Raw genomic sequence first — 19,915 nt, forward strand, 5'->3', positions numbered from 1 at the left:
GGAAGAGGTGGTGTACCGCTTGCAACTCCTCTAAAAAGTTATGGGCCGCCGGCACCAAAGAGGGAGCTAAGGTGGACGGGAAAGCCTTGGGGTGGTAACCAAAATTGGCAAAAAATGGAGTTTGCCAGGTGGACGCATGGCAGGCATTGTTATAAGCAAATTCTGCGAGAGGCAGCAAGGGAAACCAGTCATCTTGCTGGTAATTGATATAACAGTGCAAATATTGCTCCAGAGTTGCATTGGTGCGCTTGGTCTGACTGTCCATCTGTGGATGGTGGGCGGAGGAAAGGCGGAGCGTCACATGGAGAAGCCTAAGTAGCTCCCTCCAGAAATGGGCAGTGAATTGGGCCCCCCTATCTGAAATGAGACCCTCGGGCCATCTGTGGAGCCGGAAAACATGCGCCAAAAACAGCTCTGCCATCTCCCTGGCTGTGGGCAGCCCAGAGCAGGGGATGAAATGGGCCATCTTAGAAAACAAATCCACCACCACCAGAATGGTGGTCTTACCGTGTGAGGGAGGCAAGTCAGTGATGAAGTCAAGGGAGAGCAGTTTCCAAGGTCCTGAGGGTGAAGGCAGGGGGTGAAGCAAGCCTGTGGGCTTGCCTGAGGGGGCCTTCGCCCGCTGGCAGGTTGGGCAGGAGGCGACATAGGTCTTGACGTCCCGACACACATGAGGCCACCAAAAATCCCGCATCGCTCTGTGCAGGGTCTTGGCAAAGCCAAAATGCCCAGCGGTGGGGGAGTCATGGCACTGATGGAGGATCTTCTCATGGAGGGGTCTAGAAGGCACATAGACCCGGCCGGAATGGTAAAGCAGGCCACCTCGCAAAGAGAAGGGGGTAGAGTGGGGGAGGCCAGAGGGTAGCCCCAATTCCTCCACTTTTGTGCAGACAAAAGCATCCTGAGCCTGTTCAGAGTGAATACGTTCCTCCCAAGAGTGAGGCACCGCAGCTGCCACCAGGCTCTGGGGGGGAAGAATCAGAGGGGGGGGGGATTTCCCTCATCCCCTGGCTGGAGGTCCAGGTTATGAGAAAGAGCATCTGCTTGTAGGTTGTCGAAGGCCTTCACATGGCAAATCTTAAGGTGGAACCGGGGGGGAAAAAGCGACCACCTAATCTGCTGCTGGTTTAAGGCACGGGCTGTCTGAAGTAGGGATGGGGGAGAATTTCTCCCCGAAACTTCAGGGGGCCGAGTGCCAACGTGTTTGGCCCCCCGAAGTAGTTTTGGGGAGAAATTCTCCACCCCCCGCCCCCCGGGACGGGACTTACCTTTCCCGAATGTCCCTCCCGGCGGCAGGTCCCAGCGGCGGTTCCTCAGGTCTTCGTCAGGGGCGGGGGTGGCAGCCGGTCTTTTGACCGGCTGCCGCCGCCGCCATTCCAATAAAAGTTAAAAAAAAAAAAAAACGCCCCCGTGATAGGCTATGTGACGATTAACGTAGCCTATCACGGCTAGATTTGCAAAGTCAGCCGTGATAGGCTACGTAAATCACGGGTGACTTTAAAAAAAAAAAAGCACGTACGGCTAATGGTGGCCCCCATAGGGAGCCGCCATTCACGTTCCTTATTTGGTCGCTGTAGTCTACGTAAAGATTACGTAGACTACGGCGACCAAATAAGGAACGCGAATGGCGGCTCCCTATGGGGGCCGCCATTTGCGTACGCGCTTTTTTTTTTTTTAAGTCACTTGTGATAGGCTACGTGACGATTAACGTAGCCTATCACGGCTGACTTTGCAGATCTAGCCTTGATAGGCTACGTTAATCGTCACGTAGCCTATCACGGGGGCGTTTTTTTTTTTTACTTTTTATTTCGTGGCCGGGCGAGGCGCCTCCTCCCTGGCCTGAATTTCGGCCGGGCGAGGCGGGAAGCCTCCCCCCCAGCCTGAATTTCGGCCGGGCGAGGCGGGAAGCCTCCCCCCCCCGGCCTGAACTTCGGGGGGAGCAGCGAAGCGCCTCCCCCCCACCACAAAGCAAGCTGCGAGACCAGGTAAGTGGCTTTCGTGCACTCCTAGTCTGAAGATGTTCCAGGTTGTGATGGTCGGTTCTAACTTTGACTGGGTGCTGTGCCCCCTCCAGAAGATGACACCAAGTCTCCAAAGCAGACTTGATGGCCAACAGTTCCTTCTCCCAGATGATATAATTCCTCTCAGACATGTTCAGCTTCCTGGAGTGGTAGGCGCAGGGTTGCAACCCGCCGCCCACCTGATCTGGCTGAAAAAGCACCTCCCCCACCGCAAAGTCAGAGGCATCAGTTTGCACTACAAAAGGCTTCCTCAGGTCGGGATGTAACAGGATCGGCTCAGAACTAAAAAGCTTCTTGAGCTCCTCGAAAGCCTGTTGGGCAGTTGCTGTCCAATGAAAAGGAGATTTCCTGCCCTTAAGGAGGTCCGTGAGAGGAGATGTCAGCCGAGCAAAGCTGGGCAGGAACTTCCTGTAAAAATTTGCAAAACCCAGAAAACATTGCAAGTCCTTCTTGGTGGATGGAGCCTGCCAGGAGAGGACAGCCTGGACCTTTGCAGGATCCATCCTGATACCATCAGCTGAGATAATGTATCCGAGATAGTCCAAAGAGGTTAGGTCAAACGCACATTTCTCCAGCTTGGCATAAAGGTGGTGCTCGCGGAGGCGCTGGAGGATGGCGGAGACATGGTGCTGATGGGCGTGGGGGTCCTCAGAAAATATAAGTAAATCATCGAGTTACACAATGAGGAAAGTGTCCAAATTGTCCTGGAAGATGGCATTCATAAAACGCCAAAACATGGGGGGGCGCAGGCGAACCCAAGCAGCATCACTAGGTATTCATACGCTCTGTACCTGGTGCCAAAACAGGTCTTCCACTCATCCCCCTCCTGGATGTGAATCAGATTGTAGGCGCCACGCAAGTCCAACTTTGTGAAAATCTTGGCTCACCCCAGGCGCTCCAGCATCTTCGGTATGAGGGGGAGGGGGTACTTGTCGGGGATCGAGACCGAATTCAAAGCTCTGAAATCATGCACCGGGTGGAGTTCACCCGATTTCTTGCACACAAACATGGTAGGGGTGCGGTCGGGGGAGGAGGAGGGGCGAATGAAGCCACGTCTGAGGTTTGTGTCCAAAAACTCCCACAGAGCTCGAAGCTCCGGCTCCAACATTGAATACAGCCAGCCAGCAGGGATGGTCGCCCCAGGAATGAGGTTAATGGCACAGTCAAAAGGGCGGAGGGGGGGGAGCTGGTCGGCCTCCTTCTTGTCGAAAACATCCCAAAAAGCTGCATACTTCTCTGGGAGGATCACGGTAGCTGAAGAATTGCCAGAAGCAGACGAGGAGGGGGAGGAAAGGGTTAAGGCCTGGTCTGGGACTGACGCCTCGGTCAGGAGGCAATGCTCCCGGCAGTAGGGAGACGCAAACTCCACTTGCTGAAGCCCCCAAGAAATCTGAGGATTATGCTTAGAGAGACAGGAAACACCTAGCACAATTGGGTATTGGGGAACCTTGGCCAAGTGAAACTGAATCTGCTCAACATGGGACTGGGAAAGCAGAGTGAGTGGAGCTGTAATCCGGGTCACTGCACCCAAAGAAAAAGGACGCCCATAGATGGTCTCCCCTGCCAAGGGGGCAGGAAGAGGCAGGGTAGGAATCTTGTGGAAGAGAGAGAACGTTTCATCCATGAAACTGGTCGTAGCCCCAGAGTCCACTAAAGCTAGGGCCTCCACCCCACCCCACTGGGAGGAGCGGAAGTGAACATGCAATAGCAGATGGGGGGGTTGCGGAAGGCACTCACATGGTGGGGAACCGACCCCCACACTGGAGACCCCCAACAGGCTTGGGGGGCAGCCTAGCCAGGCCTGGGGACAAGAAGGAGGGAGAGGAGGAAGGGTCTAGCGCGACAGGTTTTGGCGAAATGTCCCAGCTTTCCACACCAAAAGTATCGGCGCTCCGCGCGCCACCGTTCTAGTTCCTCCAGCGGCAGCGGGGCTCGAGTAGCTCCCAGCTGCATCGGGGTCTCCTCCGCCTCCACCGCAGGTGCGGGGGGGAGGGGGCAGGAAACGTGGGGGAATGGGAGGAGGGAAATCTCGGCCCCTGGCGCCCCTCCAGGTCTGCCAGCGCCCCTACGGACTATCTATCTGGAGGCGGGTCTGGATGAGGTCCTCCAGAGTAGGCGGGCTAGGCGTGAGTGCCAACTCATCCAAGATCTTGTCATTCAATCCGTCCAAAAACTGAGCCACCAGCGCGGCATCATTCCACTGTAAATCCTGCATCAGCAAGCGAAAAGTTGTCGCGTAGCTGGAAACTGAGTCCTTGCCCTGTCTGAGGCGGCGAATCTCCTGAGAAGCCATCTGCGTGCGCAAGGGGTCACCGAAAAAGCTGGCCATCGCTGTCATGAAACCTTGATAGTCCCCAAGCAGGGGGTCATTAGCGAGAAGAAGTCCCAAAGCCCATTTAGCTGCCACGCCTGAAAGTAGGTTAATGATGAAGCCCACATGAACCTGTTCTGTCAGGAAATCCTCAGGTCGTAGGTGCATGTACAGCTCCGATTGGGCCCGGAACATCTGAAAAAGGCCTTTCTCACCAGAAAACTTCTCTGGCAGAGCCACCGGGTACTTGCGGCGGGGGGGGGGGGGGAATCAGAGGTGGGGGGGTGAACCGCAGCTTGCAGACTCTGTACGGCAGTCATCAGTTGAGCCACTTGATCACGAAGAGCCTGGTTCTCTTGCACGAGAGCTTGCACTGCCAGGTCCATGGCAGCCTCCAGAGTCAGTAGGAGCAGAGAGGAAAAAAAAGAGGAACGGGGACCAAGCTGTCAGGAGCCCCCTAGCTGCCTCTTGCAGTCCCCACCAATAGCCAACTCAGGACACAGACGACGAGGAATTCTTTCCGAGACTTTATTCCTTTATGACTCTTTCAGAATACTAATCGCTAGTGCCAAAGCAAGGAACATCACTGGGGAAAGATAGCAGAGTAGCCTAAGCTCCAGGTAAGGCAGTTAGTCCCCGTTTGAAGGAGAATCACAGGAAGACCCTGAACTTATGGGCTAGGGAGAGATCCTCCCTCTTTCCCTTGGGTCCTCGGGACGCGACCGTTGTTTGCGCGCCAAACGAGCACTACACCTCCTTTCTGCGCCCTCCATCTGTCATCGCTCCATGCGTCTGCGCCGAGTGTCCAGCAAGCCCCCCTCCAGTGCTTTCTCACTGCCAGGGACACTATCTATCCCAGGAATGCTGGCAGGAGGAATCTCTGCCAGCTGCTGTGCTTGTGAGAGATGAGCAAGCTCCTCTCCCATGGATTGCTGTTCCTCCTCAGAATCAGAACTGCTCTGGGGCTCTATTGGCTCAGTTTCCACCCTGACAATCCCAACCCCTTTTCTCCTTCTCCGATATCTCTTCTGAGGTCATAGTTGTTGCCTCGGAAGTTGCTGTGGAGCTTTCCATGGTGGCTGTGAGGGGGTGGGGGGAAGATGCACATTTGGGTCTCCTCCTCTGCAGTTGTAGCTCCCCAAGTTTGGGAGCCATAGGATTACTCCGCCCATTTCTTTTTTAAAAATAATCTTTATTATAGATATTTTAAATTACATTTTAGAATAAGTAATGCAGGTAATATTTTTCATATTTTATCATACCATCCTTGGATAGTAGGGTGATTTTTATTTTTCAGTTTTGCTGCAATGTGGAACTTTGCTGCTATTAAAAGAAGGGTAATCGGCTCCTTTCACATTTGTGGTATAGCTTACTTGTCCATAATACCCAACAAGACAGTCATAGGATCAAAGGGAATAAATGCCTGGTAAGTTTCTTAATATATGCAACTCTCCTTAATATATTTGCAAGATATCCCCAGTATCTTTGTATATTAGGACACTAGCACCAACTTCACATGTATGAGCTCTTTTTGCCACATCTTTTCCAGCAATACTTTGTGAATTGCTTATACATAATTTAGATTTTCTGGGGTGTTAGGTACCACCATGGAATCATTTCAAAGACAACCTCTGTAATATTCAAGGATGTGGATTTGAGAGCTTAGAAGCCCATATTCTGTCTAAAACCTTTTATTCTACATTAGTTGATAAATATCTCTTCCACTTTTTGACAAAAGATGGATTATTTTCCCCATAATAAGAACACCTGTATTGCTCCTGCAGTAGGCTTCGATCTCTTAATTTAGAGGTGCCGAGATAGTGATAAATCAAATCCAGGTTTACTTACAAGGAGTACTTTATTGAGTAACTTACAGCAGACAGGCATACCCAATGGTTGGATCAGACAGCTTCTCTGAACCCAGAGCCATGGGGTAAAATGGGTTTTATACCATACATGTTAGCAGTGAGGCAGCATGACAACAGCAGGTGTTAATTCCCAGCATAGACTAACAATGCTTGGTCAGAAGGAAAACAATCCAAACTTTCCCACTATAGACACCTGTTTGCTTTAAGGCAAACAACCTTCACTTCCCAGGCACATCCTGATAAGACCCTCTAGCTTGTTAGTATGGAATGTGCTGAGGCCGCACTATTGACCTTTGACTCATCCTGGTAAATCAAGAGGCCTGTTAGGAAAACAGCCTGCCAACTGAATCAAAGTCAGAGAGCATTATGGATCATCTAAGTCCCTCTAAAACCACTGATAGCTTGGTTCAGGCCTGGGGCCTTACAACACCAAATTTTATGTAGCTGGGAAATAACATGCCTAGGGCAACCTGCTCTGTGCTAGAAGTGTTTCAAAGCTGGTTCTTTGTTAAATAAATATGTACATAATTCTGGTGAAAAGTTCAAGCGCTGTAATTGCAAATACTGAGACCAGTGCAAATGCACACTATCTTTTGTTCCTTGTTTAGACATCATCCCACTTTCATTTACACTTTACAGCATCATAGAACCTACTGAAAAGAACTTCTTTCCACACCCAAAATGACCCAGGAACTTTCCCTGGAGAGAAGAAATCTTGCCCTGCAAAAGTAGGGGAAATAGCCAGTGCTAGGATATTGCACCACTTGTCCTAAACCTTCAAATGGACACCAAAAGGATTGTTACTAATAGAAGTGCTTTTTTACTTCTTTCTCATCAATACCACTTCTTCTAAGGTGTGACTATTCACATACATTTGTTTTACATCTGACCATCTGCATGATTGCTTAGTTACAACATACTGAAATATCCTGTGCCCTTGTAATATATCTGCAGATCTGGAACATTCAACCCTCCCTTCTCAGCAGCCATTTCAGAGTTTTAGATGGTAATCTGGAGTGTTTGTTATTATTTATGTATGTTTGTTTGTATGTCCTCGATGGACTCAAAAACCGTACATCCAATTGTTATGTAACTTTCAGGATTTGTTCTACCTCTATCTGGAATAGTTTTGGGCATAGTGAAAATTTTGTCCACCATCTTGAAACAAAATGGCGGCCAATCCAAATTTTTAAAGATTTCCTGCTTCAGTACCATTTTATCAATTTCAGTCAAACTTGGCGTGATGATTCAGTACAGCAGTGAGCAGATTTTAACCATACATTTTAACCATATGATTATTTATAATCCTATAAGAGGATGTGTGTCTGTCTGTCCATCGTCACCATAGCTGCAAAGCCTGAAATGTGGCATGTATACTAGGGGGACCCTAGGAATGTGCACTTCAGGGTTATTTTGCTTTTAAAACACATTAATTTTAATTAATTTAAATGTGTCCATGTGGTTGAAGCCTGCAGTTAGATTTTCAGCCACTGGAGATAGACTTCACTAACTAGCACTAACTAGTTTGCAGTCCATACAGTTTAAAGCCACAACAGTTTAGTAGGTCGAGGAACAGTTATATGCCTGACTCACTCTGCTGTGCAGCAGCCCCACTCAGGGGACTGTAGGGGTGCACCATGGCAGGGGCTGTGCCTAGGGGTGTCAGTGGGCATGGCTTCACTCAGATTGGGTGGGCACAATATGTTCAACTGTCAGGATTAGGCCCAGGCTCCCTGTGGTTTCAGATGATTCCAATTCTGATTCAGAGACGGAGCTAGGAGAAAAGTTAGGCCAGAGAGCAGGGGAAGAAATTCCCCAAGAGTCCCCAGGAGTCAGGGAAGACTCTTCCTAAGGCCTTGACAAACAGTTGGGCCAGGCTCAGACACTGCCACCCCCTCTCACCGGAAACCAAGTCCCTCAGGAACAAGTCCCTCAGGAGAGGAGGAGTGGCACGACTTGGTCGATGCAAGAGCATGCCATCAGGCTAAGTGGGCGGAGCTTGGGAGTGGTTTGAGATGCCAGTGCTGAAGGGAACCACCCTGAAGGCAGGGCTTAAGCAGCCTTTGGGTTCTTGCTGTAGATGCCTATTGTCAATTTGGTGGCAATTCCTCCACCTTGTTGGAATCTCTCTTAGAGCGCTCAGGATTTGCTGTTTAGGCCCTAGGGCAGTCTTTGAGCTACACTGAGTCTGTATTGTGGAAAAGCTTGGTATTTGCATAATAAAGCAGAATGAGCTTGAAGTTTGTGCCTTTGTTTTGTTGATTGCTTAGGGTGTTTCTACATTAAGCAAACCCCCCACATCTTTACCTGGGTTTCTGCTTTTGGTTTCTTTGTGGGATTACGATGGGCTCCTTTACATGGCAGATACATGGTTTGAATTGAAGAAGCACCTCCCTCCCTCCCTGGCATGTGTGAAAAGCAGCGGGGGCTGCTGGGAGAGCCTTATTTTTGTCACTTAACTTGTGCTGTACTGTTTCCTCACAGTCCCCAGGAAAGCTATGACTTACTTCTGAGTAGACATAAAATTGCGCTGAGGCTGCAACCCTAGGCACACTTACTTGGGAGTAAGCCCCATAGAACTCAATGGTACTTACTTCTGCGTAGACATAAGATTCACTGTAAGTCTGCAACCCTTGCCTGTTGGGAGTGAACTTGGGAGTGAACAGAGGATGTTGATTCTGAGCTTGGTGAGGTGAGGGATTAGATCTGTCTCCCTTCATTGCAGGGAGGCATTTTACCCTCTTCTCCCTCTCATCAGCCTGTGATCAAGAAATGTGCTGAAGTATTTACATGGCAGACACATGGTTTGAATCAAGGGAAGTCCTTCCTCGGCATGTTCATAGCGCTACGTTGGTATTACACACTGCTGATATGGTGCCATTAACTTTTATTACCAGCTTATCTCTGATATTTTTGAAAGTGGGATAAAGGGAGATGTCCTTGAGGTTGAAGACGTCATGTAAAGGACCTGCAAACTTCCATGGGGGACTGACCAATCACGAGCATGCAACAAATCGCTCATGTAGAGACACCCTTAGAAGGAGGACAATTGCCTTGACACCAACTCTAACAGCTGTGTAAATTTGCTTGAAGGTTTCAGTGTTATCAAAATAAGGACTATTACCCGTGCAAAGCTGGGTCCGTTTGCTAGTTCTATATAAAGATATTAAAAACCCTTTGCCACCTTCAGATTGTCCTAACAGGAATATATATGGGCAGTGGTTAAAAATAAATATTTTGTATTCATTTTGGTTAACATGACAGGTTTATTTGCTTCAGTCCTGTAAGCCTTTGTTTACAGACTACAAAACCTTCATAATTGCACTGGAAAAGTTCATTCATATTAGTTGTCAGGTGAACTCCCAAATATTTTTCAATGTTGTTAAGCCATTTGTGTGGAAGTTGGGATTTTAGGTGATGGTGTTCCTACCCAGTAAGACTAATAAGCATAATCTCTGATTTTTATTGATTCACCTTAAAGCCAGACACATAACCATATTTATATTTTATCTCCTGCACAGCCAATAAGATTCAGTTGAAGCTAACTATAAAACTACATCATCAGCAAACAGTCCTATTTTATGTTGGACACCATTGATAGGAGGTCCGTTAATCTTGCGTCTAGCCTAACCAGTGGCAGGGGCTTATTCCTTCATCTCAGCAGGAGGGTCTCCCAAGACTGTGCTGGAACAGCATTGTTTTAAGAAACTTTCAATCAGCTTCAGTGACCAAGAAGAGTTCACTCATTCAGCGAGAACAGAAGCTCCACCTCTGCTGCTTTTACTTTGCTGCAAAACAAAACAAAAATGTTTTGTCTGAGTGCAGTTTCAGTTGCCAACTGCACCCAGACCTTGCAGGGGGGAGCCCCCTTCCCCATAAGGGAAATTAGCTCATCTCCCAGGAGGAAGGGAAAAGAGCAGAGGTGGTGGTAGGTGATAAGGGCAGCAGAAGCAAACTCCATTTTATTCCTGGAGTCATGGTGGTGTTATAATTTAAGTGAGTTTTAAATGCAAAACTTCACATGGAGTCTTATCTATCCTATCTATCCGAGTTGGCAAACTGTCCCCCCACCCAAGTAAGGCAATACCTTTATTTGAACCAACCAAAATGCCCCCAAAGAATGTTCAAGTTCCCAGAACTTCATCAGGCTAAGTGGGGTCCCATCCTTGCTTTGTATACCACCTAGCGTGATGAAAAGTTCTGGAGAACCTGAAAGCTTGCACACACTTTTGTGGCATTTTGGTTGGTCTAAATTAATGTATTGCTTAATTGTAAATATATGTACTAAATAAACAAACAAACTGTGGATTTTTAGACATTGACCAATTCATGTTTTTATGTTTTTGCTTGTTTTGCTTTAATGTATCAGGAATATAGAAGCAGTGGTAAAGCATGGAATGCTGGTTGGGGGCAGAGAAAAGCAAGTGTTAATTGCGTGCTTCACAACTGGAATAATAAACATGGCCGGCTAAAGCCTCCCCACTCCCCTCTTCAGTAAGTCCAGGTGATCAAAGGGAACGACCATAGCTCAGGGATAGAGTATATTTAATTAATTAATTAATTAATTTTTGTATTTTTATCCCGTTCTTCAGCCAAAAAGGCTCCCAGAGCAGCTTACAATCAATGAACATTGAAGACAGACCCTGCCCGCAGGCTTACAGTCTAAAAAAGACACAACACACAGGAAAAAGGCAATGGGGAGGGAAGAGGGAGAAAAAAGTATTAGGTAGACTGTCAGCAGGGCTGGTGGGATGGCCCTGTTCCCCCCTCTCATCTCCCAAAGGAGGGGCAGTCCAACTGGAGCAGGCCCTGATGCTCCCCTTGCCTGCTCCCTCGTTCCTTCTTCTTCCCCACAGGGCCATAGATGTCAGTTAGCCCTGGGGGGGGGGGCAATTGGAGCAGGCCCTGATGTTCCCTTTGCCTGCTCCCTCGCTCCTTCTTCCCCTTTGCATGCAAAAGGTCCAAGTTTCAATATCCAGGTGGGATAGAAAACCCCTTCCCTGAAATCCCAGAGAGCCACTACAAGACCAGAGGTAGGCAATGCAGTGCCCATTGGCACCAATGTGCCCCCAGATACCTGTCTTTGTACCCATCAAGGTACCCTACCCCTCCCACTTTTTTAAATTGACATATTTTTGTTTCAGCAGCTGAGATTTCTGTGGAATAGGTTTCTGTTGGTGCTAAAAACTATGGGTTGAAAGGAGTTTAGTGTATTTGGTTCAGACTCCACCTCTGCTTTGTAGGGTTACTTGTCCTCTGTCATGCCTCCCAACGAGCCAATTTGTGGTGTTGCCCAGGACAGTTTATCAAATTGCCAAATGTGCGCGAGCCAAAAACATTGCAGACCCCTGGAGTAGACTGAATGGACGAATGGTCTGACTCGGTATAAAGCAACTTTCCATATCCCTAAAAGCTTCTCTACATCTGATGATGAAACTGCAAGCAGAAGGCCTTGGTGCTTGCAATAATATCTAATTTGAAGTTTACTGCTCCTTTGTCAGCCCAGGATTAAGCCATTTTAATAATGTTTGAGTGCCACATGAACTGATAATATTGGTGCTTGCAATAATTGGTGCTTGCAATAATAATTGGTGCTTGCAATAATATTTAATTTGAAGTTTACTGCTCCTTTGTCAGCCCAGGATTAAGCCATTTTAATAATGTTTGAGTGCCACATGAACTGATAATATTGTTTAATCTATGAGCTAAGAGTGAAGACCTCGGCATCTTGGTTTAAACATTCCTATGTTTGGGTAACACGTTAAGTGCTGTCCTGACCTTGCCTCTTGCAGGAATAAAGATTGATATGACTGCTCCTGTGACATGCTATGTGCAGCCAGGTGCTGGCCCATTCTGTGAGTCCACCACAGCTGTTTCTTTTTATGTGCCATCTCAACACCAGGCAAATCCACCTAAGCCATCAGAGGCAGATGTCTTCATTGAAACCAGACCAGCCATTACTGTGTTTGTCAGGTAAGTATTAGGCCATGTGTCTCAGCAACCCACAGATTATAAATCTGTATGCATATTTAATTCAATGCTTATATAAGGGTCAAATTAGATATTGTGTATCAGTTGCATGTTACTTTGGCCTGAGTTTGGGGGCTTCCCTTCCGCCTCCCCACAGCAACCTTAATATGTTGTGAACCTGAGCAAAGGGTGCTCTGGGTTTAAAATAATAACTGGGGAGAAAAACAGCATAGATCTGGCGTGCAATGTCTATCTTGGCCCTAAGATTTTCTCAGTAGAACCAACACAATTTCTTTGATCACTCATCCTGGAAAAGCATGTCTGCTAACTTCTGCCTGCCACCTTGTGATGACTGAAGTATGTAGGGATGTACGAAAGTCACCTTTCCGTGGATTATGTTGATGGGGGGGGGAGGCGTTCCGTCCCTCCCCCCAGAATCCTCGATGGGGGGGGCGATCCATTCCTCCCCCCCTGGAATCCTCCGCGGCAGCTCTGTGGAGCAGCCGGCCAGGCCCAGGCCAGAGCCGTCTGCAGCCGGATTTCCGGCCGCGGAGGGCTCTGGGTAAAAAAACAAACAAATGCGTACGCAAATGGTGGCGGCTACGGCCACCGCCATTTGTGTTCCTTATTTTTGGCCGTCTTAGTCTACGTAAATATTTACGTAGACTATGACAGCAAAAATAAAGGGGAACGCAAATAGCGTAGCGGGCGCTATTTGCATCCCTTTTTGATTCGCTGTTTTAGCCTACATAAATATTTACGTAGACTAAGATGGCCAAAAATAAGGAACGCAAATGGCGGTGGCCGTAGCCGCCGCCATTTGCGTACGCGTTTGTTTTTTTTTACCCAGCCATGATAGGCTATGTAAATCTTTACGTAGCCTATCACGTCTTGTAAAAAAAAAAAGACCGACAAGACTGCAAATGGCAGCGGTGGTAGCCGGTCGGAAGACCAGCTGCCACAGCCACCACTGGAGCCGCCGCCCGGGACATCCGCCCCAGGTAAGCCTTGTCCCAGGGGGGATCCGCGGGGGGGGGGGCGGCAGGCCGTTCCGCCACAGATTTCGGGGGGCCAAATGCACTGGCATTCGGCCTCACTGAGATCCGTGGTGGAATTCTCTGCCATCCCTAGAGTATGTTGTACAATGTATTTTTTCCAGGTTTAGTTAGATACAGAATTCTGGGGTCTTAAAGAAAACCAAAACTAGAAGTTTCAGAAATATTCTTGGGGGCTTTTAGAGTTGTGAAGAAGACATTTCTCTCATTGATGTGTAATTTTGATCAGATCTACTTGCTGTATAAAGCTGTAAAAATTGTAACTGCTGTTCAACCAGTTAGTCCTGAATTAATGGAAAATATTCCACTATCACTTTCCTAATATAAGGCACAGATTTGTACCCAGAGACCCTTTTTGTTTTCTCATTTCTTTTTTTCCATTTAAACAACCCCTCTAACTGGCCCACACGTTATTGCTCTCACATAAAAGTTACATTAAGCAGCCTCACATGGCAGCTACCATGTTAAGAGCTGGTTTATATTTGCTGTCAGGCCGCACAGAAGGCTCAGGATTTCACAACACACTTTAGCTGGGCTGTGTTCACGTGGAGGCAACTGTACCATCCCAACTGGCACAATCACGTCAGCACTTCTAAGCCACCAGTTGTGAGAATTATGCCTACTGTATATATACAGCTTCTATGTAGAGATGCTGGTTCACACAAACAGCGCCTCCAAGCAAGTACTCCCTAAATGCAAGCTGATTATGGTCCTATCTTTTCACATGGCACTCACAGAAACTACCAACTTGTGTGAACTTCCTTGTAGAGTGGCTTACGAAGTTCCCATTGTTGAGCATCTCTACTTTGTTGCTGATATTCCTGCATGTGGAAGAAGTTTAAGCAGCTGCAACAAGGAAACTTTCATATGGGGATTATAATATATACATTGGAGACCTTGAAGACCAAGCTTTCTACATCTCTTTGGATCCCTGTGCAGTAAAATATTCCTTATGCAATACTGCAAGGATTCCCGTTGCATCAACGTAAATTAAAGTATAAATATCACCTTCAGCTTTATCTCGATAAAGATTCTCGAAACGCATCAGAAACTACAAAACACTGATGCAGCTGTCTCCCTTTTTGTCTTGTTTTGGCTTCTGCAGCTGTTTTTTTTTTTTAAGGTCTTTTGCTGTTGCAAACATGTATCGACACTCTTTATTTTTTGCTTTTCTTAACAGATCGTTTGGAGGGTTTACCAATGCTAAAAAGAACCAAGAAGAAATACTGGCACTTGCTGAAAGTTTGAAGCGGGATGGGAGACCTTTTCAAGAAAAGGTCTATTATAGCGCTGGCTATGATAGTCCGTTTAAATTGCTGAACAGACACAATGAAGTTTGGCTTATCAAGAAAAGCTAAAACCTCAGCAGTGCAGATCAGTCATGACATCCAAATGTGTCCTTAACAAAATGTAACTTTTCCTAATGGATTAAAGCCATACTTTTGTATATTTTTTCTAATATATTTTCCTATGGTTCTTGCTGCCTAAATTTCTGTGCCCTGGTATCTATCAGTGCCAATATGAAATGGATAGATATGTTATAGTATGTACTGGTATCTAAAGGCAATGTATCTAAAGGCAAAAGATGTACAATACTACTGAAGTAGTAATATTTTCAGTAGAAGTGAAAATATATCTTGAAAATGTGACCAAATTCTCTCTTCCCAGCGGCTAATTCTCTATCCGTACAACCTGACTAAACTCCATTGAACTTTGTGTAGAGAAACTGCACTTTCTGAATTACTATGTAGGTTTCCAGGCACCCTAAGGTTTGGTAGGTTATCAAACCTAAGATTCAGGCCGTGCTTGATATATTGTATGTGGGGGGAGGTAGGAAGTCCTTAATGAAACACTTCCCATTTTAGCGATTCTCACTTGTAGCTTTCTAAAAATAGCAGCTAAAGGGCCTTAGTACTAGAGGCTGTAAGGGTCTTCAACGTGCGTTTACTGAATGAGCTTCAAGGCTAGGACGCCGATGCCCTTAATGGACAATGTATGCAGACGTAACATATATTTATGTTATAAACCTTCAAGTACAGCTAACCCACCAAAGCTGCAATAATTATTTTTTACTATTTACAATTTCATATCTAAATTGAGATGGTGTTTAATTTAGATCAAAACCACATTGGTTTGTGTTTTGTTTTTGGTGGGAAATTGTATGAATCCTGGGTAGCTACAGGGTAGGGAATTTGACCCTCGAACCCACTGGGGTTTGATACTCCTGCCTTAAGGGTACTTTCCATATTATATGTTGTCTGCTTTTCTTTAATGGAAACCTATAATGTTTGACTGATATGTTGCCTCAATAAAATTTAGCAGTTTGGCCAGAAAGCTGTGCTGGACTAACCAGTCTGATAGGCATATTTTGATGAGGAAGTTAACATGTAGTGTCCATTCTCATAGATACTTAACTCCGTATTATTACATGGGGCAAACCTGTATCATTTTTACCATTCATTAGGCTTTTGAGGTAGGAACCTGTCTATTTTTGGCTATGAAGCATAGTATGGGACTATATAATAAACCTTCTTAATTTGGATATTGTAATGTGGAGTTCAATCCATGCAGCTCAACTGAAAAATGTGGAATATTAACTCAAATTTTAACTGAAAAATGATTTGTGTCTTAAACTGAAAATGGCTAATGGTATCGCTTCTTCTAGCTGAATTACTAACATATACCATTTCTCCTCTTACTGCCCCTTCCACATTTGTACTTGTACGTACTACTGGGAGAAGACAATGACAAGAGGAAAAATATTTGTAACACATGAATTTTGTATTAAAATTAACATGAAGTGGCAAGCCAGAAAAGCCTTTCTTCAAAATAAGAGTGGGGAATTGGTGACCCTCCAGACATTGGTTGAGTCCAACTCTCATGCATCCATGATGGCTAATGATCAGGGATGATGGGGGTTGTAGTCCAGCAACATATGGAGGGCCACAAGTTCCCCATCCCTGCTTTAAGATGTCATGTCATCCTACATGCAGTTAGCTTGCACACAGTCCTGCCCATATCAAACACAGAAGATGCTTTCTATACTAAACAGCACAGGTGATGTTCAAAGTAGATAAACACTTGACAGGCTGCCAGTGTTTCTAAAGGTAAATGTTGCCTATGGCAGCCTTTCTGCAACTGGTGCCCTCCAGATATTTTGGATTAAACTCCCATCATACTTGACCACTGGGCCATGCTGGCTGGGGTTAATGGGAATTGTAGTTCAAACATTTGGACAGCATCGGCTTGGAGAAGGCTGGTCTCTGGTGATGTATGAACTGACAACAGGAAATACAGTTTTTATTCCTCTGTATACGTAGCTACAAAAAATAGTGACCATCAATAATGAATCTGCTAATGTGGAAAGCTAATGGTTTTTGCAATTTATTTACATTAGCACCTGTTACATTTATTGCTAACGGATGAATTGAAAACACCTTGGCATCTGCTCTAAGAGAAATCGTAAACTTTGTTCAGCAGCAGCTTGTGATGCTGCAAAGCTGCATATTTCACTTGTGATGAATATCAACAAGTCCCGTGTCACCAGTTAAATGGTTCAGTAATAAATACATATTCAAAAATGTATGCTTCCTTTTTAAAAAACAGAAAACTGGAATATTTATAGCCGTTAAAAGTTCTTATAGCTATTCATCTTCCAAGGCCCATAAACATTAGGCTCTCGGAAGCAAAAACGCAGCACTTTGTACAAATGTCTTGTTTTAATGAGTCAGACAGATGAGGGGAGGGGAGAAGAGGCGGGATTACATAGTAGAAATAAACATTAGGTCCTGAGTAAGAAAAACAAGAACACTGGACAGTTGTGCAGCTTAGGAGGGGGAAGAGTTATTTCTGCAGGCATCCAATATGTTCCACTAAATATAATGGCAGTGATCCAGCGCCTCCAGTGTACACACTATCGTGCACACACAGGGACATTCCAGCCTTTTGTGAAACAGGCAAACACTTAGCATATATAATGGAAAATGCTTATATTAGCATGAAGAGTTTCTCTCAAATAGAATGTTGGTGGCTTTAAATAGCGACCAGCAGCCTGAGCTCCACTTATGAACATTTACTTCTCATTTATTTCAATGACATGTTAGCATGTGTATAGAGCCTACTGCTCCTGCCCAAGAGCCAGGTCCTGCGATTCCTGTGCAGGAGTGGCACAAGCCCTTGCTGGCAGTGCCATAGGCTGGTTTTCAATAGAATGGCATCCACTAGTTTCCAAGTTTTAGTAACTTGAGACACAAGATGACAAATGGCAGCCTTGTTTATTGAAGCAGAGTCACAGCATTGTCCCCATCCCTTTCTTGAGCTGAGTGAAGGCCCCTGAAATTTACAGTACTAACAAATACAGAGATGGAAAGAAAAGAGTCAAGTGTTTTTCAGTAAAATAAATTACCTACATAGATTTTTCTTAATGCCTAAAAATGTAGAAATTCCAACACTGGTGGGACAAAAGTTACCTTAAGAACTTAATTATGTACAAATATTATAAAAACCACACTGACTATCAACGTATGCAAAATCCCTTTTCAAAAACTAAACACTTCTTTAAAAAACCGTGATCAAAATTGTAGCTGTTATTTTATCAGTAATTTTCTTTACAAATAAGAAAATGTTATTTTTTTTTAACTCATTGGTAAATACTCAATAAAATTAAGCAAACTCTCCTAAATGATTATGGTTATTTCCTCAAATCAAGGAAATCCTGATTATACACTAAAAATAAAAGTAATTGTAGTGTATTCTTTGGTAACCAAAAGTTAGGAAGTGTTTGATATTTCAAGTGATACGTTATTCAAAAATCTTCCTTTTTTGACAAAGAAAACCTGGCAGTGATGCAATTCCCAGAGTTTAATTGAAAAGTAAATGGAACTCTTTGCATTTCTGTTGTATAAGTTTTCACATGTTGGATTTGTTTTCAGATTTAGATGTTAATGGCTGTTTGCTTATTTTGCCTCACCGTTACCCTGAATTTACATAAACCCTCATTACAGATCTGCAGCTATGTATTTTAGGCCTCCAAAGGATATCTCAATTTCCATTAAAAAAAAACAAGTTCATTTTGGGTGGGGGAGGACGGCTTCTGAAAACCAAACAGGTGGGCTGTAATATGACTGCATAGCAATCACTTCTGTATTTCAACAGTGCTTTTTTTCCTGATGGATTAAAAAAAATTAATCCAGATTCTGGATGGCCTGTTGTTATCCTATTGTGAGATGATTAGACTAGCAGAGGAGCCCACACTAGAAGAAGCAGTAGGACAATGTCAATCCTGCTAACTCTAACAGGCTACATATTTCATTCCATCAGCCCCTGCTCAAAAGAGATTACTAAGTTTCATAAATATAACACTTAAAAAGCTACTGCCACCCTGTACCACAGAAGTTTCCCATTTCCTTTGCAGGCTTACTTTAATTTTTTACACCTTCAAAAAATATCATAAGCAACCCAGAATCTGAGTGGGTTTTTTGTTTTTTATCTAGAAGATTTTAAGGCTTTAATGGAGAAGTCTGGCCACTTTCTTTCAAACCAAAATGTCTAATCCAACAAAGCCATATAGAGGTATCAGTACTGTAGTATCCATGCATGCGTACGCTTGGCAAAGAAATTGTACTGATTAGGGCTTTCTGCTAGGCCTGGCTCCTTACTCATCACATACACCTTCTGAAACTTTAACATCACAGTGCCCTGCTTCTTAATCCTCACTTAAAAGTTTTCCAGCTGATGGGAATACATACATTCTTAAAAGATTTGGTGTCACCATTAAGTTACCAAGTCTGGGTGTATTGTGGTGTCCTCATTGGAGCTCACATCTTCATTAATGTCTATTTCATCAATGTCAAACACATCAAGCTGGCTCTCTTGTTCCTCTTCTAAAGACCTATGAGTCCTGCTCTCTGCAGGTTCAACTGCTTCCACATCTCCCTCGCTGATAACAGTCATAGGGCTACTCTGGATCCGGTTTCGAACATTGTATTTGCTACTTGCAGCAGACGGTGGGGTTCGAGATCGGCTATACCTGGTGCTGGAAAAGGACAGACTCCTGGGCATCAGGCCTTCACTCTTGGCCCATTCTTCCTGAGCCCACCTGCTTTTGGCAGGAGAACGACTTGTGGTGCTGTCAGCCAGGTCCCAGGGTGAATCTGCCTTGGGTCTTTGAAACCTTGGGTCTGTATTCTTCAGCATCTCTGCTGCTGACATGCGAGAACTAGTGTCTGAGCGACTCCCTTTTTTAAGCAGCAGTGCTTTGAAGTTATCATTGCTGGTGCTACTCTTGCGAATATTTCTCTGAATTGATCCTGCCTGCTTAAGGGAAGCCAGATTTGGGGAAGCACCAGTGGGTGTAACTGGGGGTGATGGAGAATGATTTCGGGTGCGGTCATCTTCAGAGTCTTTGCGGCCAAGGACTTTCCTTTTGGATCTGTGATTTTGATGAGGAAGAAAAACAGAAAAGCAGTATTAACCTCTCACATAGAGCTTCCTATTTCACATGTTCTTATAAAAAGTTTATGCTTATTAGCAAGCAAGCGGATGAATAATAGCTACTGCAAAACTTAATAGGGAGTTGCTATTGGAAAAAGGAATGGTAATATTTTATTCCCCAACTTGGAACTAAAATTTACTTGTGAGCTACAATGTTTCTTTTCTCATTAATATTTTGTGAAGCCAATATTTGAATCC

At 45.2% G+C, this 19,915-nt stretch overlaps 2 protein-coding genes across 6 annotated transcripts in view; one reads left to right on the forward strand and one right to left on the reverse strand.

The window, feature by feature from the left end:
* The window catches only part of HEBP2 (heme binding protein 2), a 31,409-nt gene extending 13,631 nt beyond the window's left edge, over positions 1-17,778 (forward strand). For both annotated transcript variants that reach the window (XM_084827669.1, XM_084827668.1), the window contains 2 exons: positions 11,993-12,173; positions 14,406-17,778. In XM_084827669.1, coding sequence (XP_084683795.1) covers positions 11,993-12,173; positions 14,406-14,583 — 359 coding nt within the window. In that variant the 3' untranslated portion in view covers positions 14,584-17,778. The remainder of the gene's footprint in view (positions 1-11,992; positions 12,174-14,405) is intronic.
* Positions 13,158-19,915, reverse strand: part of NHSL1 (NHS like 1) — a 240,735-nt gene continuing 233,977 nt past the window's right edge. For all 4 annotated transcript variants that reach the window (XM_084827665.1, XM_084827664.1, XM_084827667.1 and 1 more), the window contains one exon: positions 13,158-19,655. In XM_084827665.1, coding sequence (XP_084683791.1) covers positions 18,998-19,655 — 658 coding nt within the window. In that variant the 3' untranslated portion in view covers positions 13,158-18,997. The remainder of the gene's footprint in view (positions 19,656-19,915) is intronic.

This window comes from Heloderma suspectum, chromosome 1 (assembly GCF_057233095.1).
Source record: "Heloderma suspectum isolate Gila_16-S chromosome 1, 16-S_ref, whole genome shotgun sequence".
NCBI lineage: Eukaryota > Metazoa > Chordata > Lepidosauria > Squamata > Helodermatidae > Heloderma > Heloderma suspectum.